This window comes from Penaeus japonicus, unplaced genomic scaffold (assembly GCF_977035675.1).
Source record: "Penaeus japonicus unplaced genomic scaffold, GWHDUDI00000001_assembly GWHDUDI00000037, whole genome shotgun sequence".
NCBI classification, from domain to species: domain Eukaryota; kingdom Metazoa; phylum Arthropoda; class Malacostraca; order Decapoda; family Penaeidae; genus Penaeus; species Penaeus japonicus.
Genome location: NW_028234439.1, coordinates 18714386 through 18716885, shown reverse-complemented (window position 1 = coordinate 18716885; position 2500 = coordinate 18714386). Strand labels below are relative to the sequence as shown.

Here is a 2500-nt window from a genome sequence, read left to right as displayed (position 1 = left end):
TTGGTAATGATATGTCTTAATTCCAAGGTTGAGAGTTTGTGACTTCTTATGATGTTTGTGTTTTTGTTTTCAATATGATGGTTTTATTGCTCGCTTGAAAAAGAAGGATTCTTTACCCTGAAGGGTTTAGGAGGATGTATTTATATATATTTTTTTACTGAAGTAGTAATTTTATTCCTGTCTTCCTGTTTCATCCTCGTTTTTATGCATTGTGTGTAAGGGGTTGATTATTTTGTAATTATCATTTAGTGTTTTAGTTAGATAATTTTTTTAATGATGTTAAATAAGTCATTTACAAATCCCTTCCTAATTTTTGTTTTAAATATTTTAAATGATTTTTTCTTTCTTTCTTTCTATTTTTTTTGTGTCTCCCGCAGGCTTTGATTGGTCATCAACCAACGATCTCCTGCTCTCAGGTGGAGAGGACGGGGTGGTGTGCCTCTGGAGCTCGTCGAGTGGCGAGTGTCTGCGGACCGTGAGCGACCAGTCCGGAGCCAACGTCCTGTCGTGTGTCTTTCACCCTTTGAACTCCAACTGGGCTGTTGTATCCTTTGTTGGCTTAGGAGATCGGAGTGTCTTCTTGGTTGGAGAAGGTTTAAATAAAAGGGAGAACGGGTGGCGAGGGTATGGGCGGTATTGTGGGCGGTTCGTTGAGGGAATAGATTGGTTGAGTTTTTTTTTTTTTTTTTTTTTTTTTTTTTTTTCCTCTTTGGCTGGTTGTGGGTGGGGGGTGGGTGGGGTGTGTGGGGGGGTTCAGTGGAGGATGATAGGAAGTCATGAGGATTTTCTTTATGATTTAGAAAGTAATTATCTTGTTTAGTTTGAACCATCAGAGAATGTGGAAACTGCCATGTTTGTTTTTTACTTTTGTTATACATTTGTGGGAATTCATAAGGTAGTTGATACTAGTATGTTCTAAGAGGGATACAATAGTTTTCTTTCTTCATGTGAGAGAGAGTGGCCATATTGCTTCTCTACAGACATAAAGATGAAACGTCATATATATATATTGTGAATATAGTGTCTCATAAAGCACTGATCCTTCCAAAATGTTGCATTCCTTAACAAGTTCCTCCAGGTAGGTAACAGTAACGGACTCGTACAGGTCCTGAACATGTCAACCGGCCATTATCCTAAAGGTGGAACGAGTAAGGTCGCAGGTCAGGTCACGGCACTCAATTTCGATTCCTCCGGCAAGACGCTCTGGGCTGGTGATGACAAGGTAAAGATATCACTCACTCTTTGGCATTTTGCGAGGTGGAAATGCCATTGTTTACATCTTATTGGCGGCGAAGGCATGACGCTGGGTATTTTTGACCTGTACACTTCCGGGTAAAACTTACGGTAAACTGAACCAGCGATTCTTCTTACTCTTTTTCCTTTTTCCTTTTTCCTCCAGGGGACGAACGACTTCTTACCCTTTTCTCCTTTTTCCCATTTTCCTCCAGGGGACAATCGTGTCGTTTCTCTTCGACCTGGGAAGTGGGTGTCTCAAGAAAGGCAAGCGCTGCGTCGTGCAAGAAGGAGCTGCCATCACTAGCCTCTCGGCGCGCACGTGGGCAAGCAGAGAGGCTCCCAACCCGACCCTCCTCGTCAGTGCAAGTTGCAATGCATTGCTTCTGTACAGGTACTGTGGTTTTCAGGTCGTGTTTTAGTTTGTATTTTGGGGTTTACTTCTTTTTCTTGATTTTGGTTATTGTAATTCAGATATTTTTTTATATGTGTATAAGAATGTGTTGATCTTTAAAGCCAAAAGTGTTTATTATTTTTTTTTTTTTAATTGATTTTCTCTTATGATGGTGACTGCAGTGTTTTTATGCGAGTTGTTTTAAACACTGGTTGATCCTTTTTCTATAGTAGTATATCAAAGGAATTATGAATCCTCAAAATATTTAATCTCAAAGGAATCAAAATTAGATAGAGGATTCAAGAAGGCATCCAAGTACCAAACCACACTCTCTATGAGATGCAGAGGCAAAAATAGATGACACAGTAACCAAGTAGATAATGAAATTGAACACTAACATATGGTGTATACAGAGTTGCAGACAAGGATGGCGGGTTGCGGTTGAGACGCAAATTTAACGTTGCTCATCTGTACCAGCCTGTGAGGTCGACGTTCTGCCCCCTCATGTCCTTTAGGCAAGGAGCCTGTGTGGGTGCGTACTTCTATTTTTGTATTGATATAGATAAGGCAGACAGACAGGCAAGGACACTGACAGACAGACAGGCAAGGAGACAGACAGACAGACAGACAGACAGACAGACAGACAGACAGACGGACGGACAAACAGACTGACAGACGGACAGACAGACAAATAAAAAAATAAACATTATCCCCAAAATAACAATGTTAATACTCACTTTAACACATGATTATTCTCAGTACTACACTTAATACACCCATTCCCATCCCTGGAGTAACCAACCAGCACTTTTTCCGTCCCCCACAGTAACTGGCTGCGAGGACTGCAGCGTCCTGTTCCTGGACGTGGAACGA

General features: G+C 41.1%; 1 protein-coding gene across 1 annotated transcript in view; it reads left to right on the top strand.

The window, feature by feature from the left end:
• LOC122267233 (WD repeat-containing protein 13) overlaps nt 1-2500 on the top strand; it is an 11211-nt gene that overhangs the window by 6994 nt on the left and 1717 nt on the right. The window contains exons 7-11 of the mRNA XM_086532383.1: nt 378-544; nt 1079-1222; nt 1449-1627; nt 2041-2159; nt 2454-2500. The exon at nt 2454-2500 is cut by the window's right edge and continues 1717 nt beyond it. Of these exons, the coding sequence (XP_086388509.1) occupies nt 378-544; nt 1079-1222; nt 1449-1627; nt 2041-2159; nt 2454-2500 (656 nt within the window). The remainder of the gene's footprint in view (nt 1-377; nt 545-1078; nt 1223-1448; nt 1628-2040; nt 2160-2453) is intronic.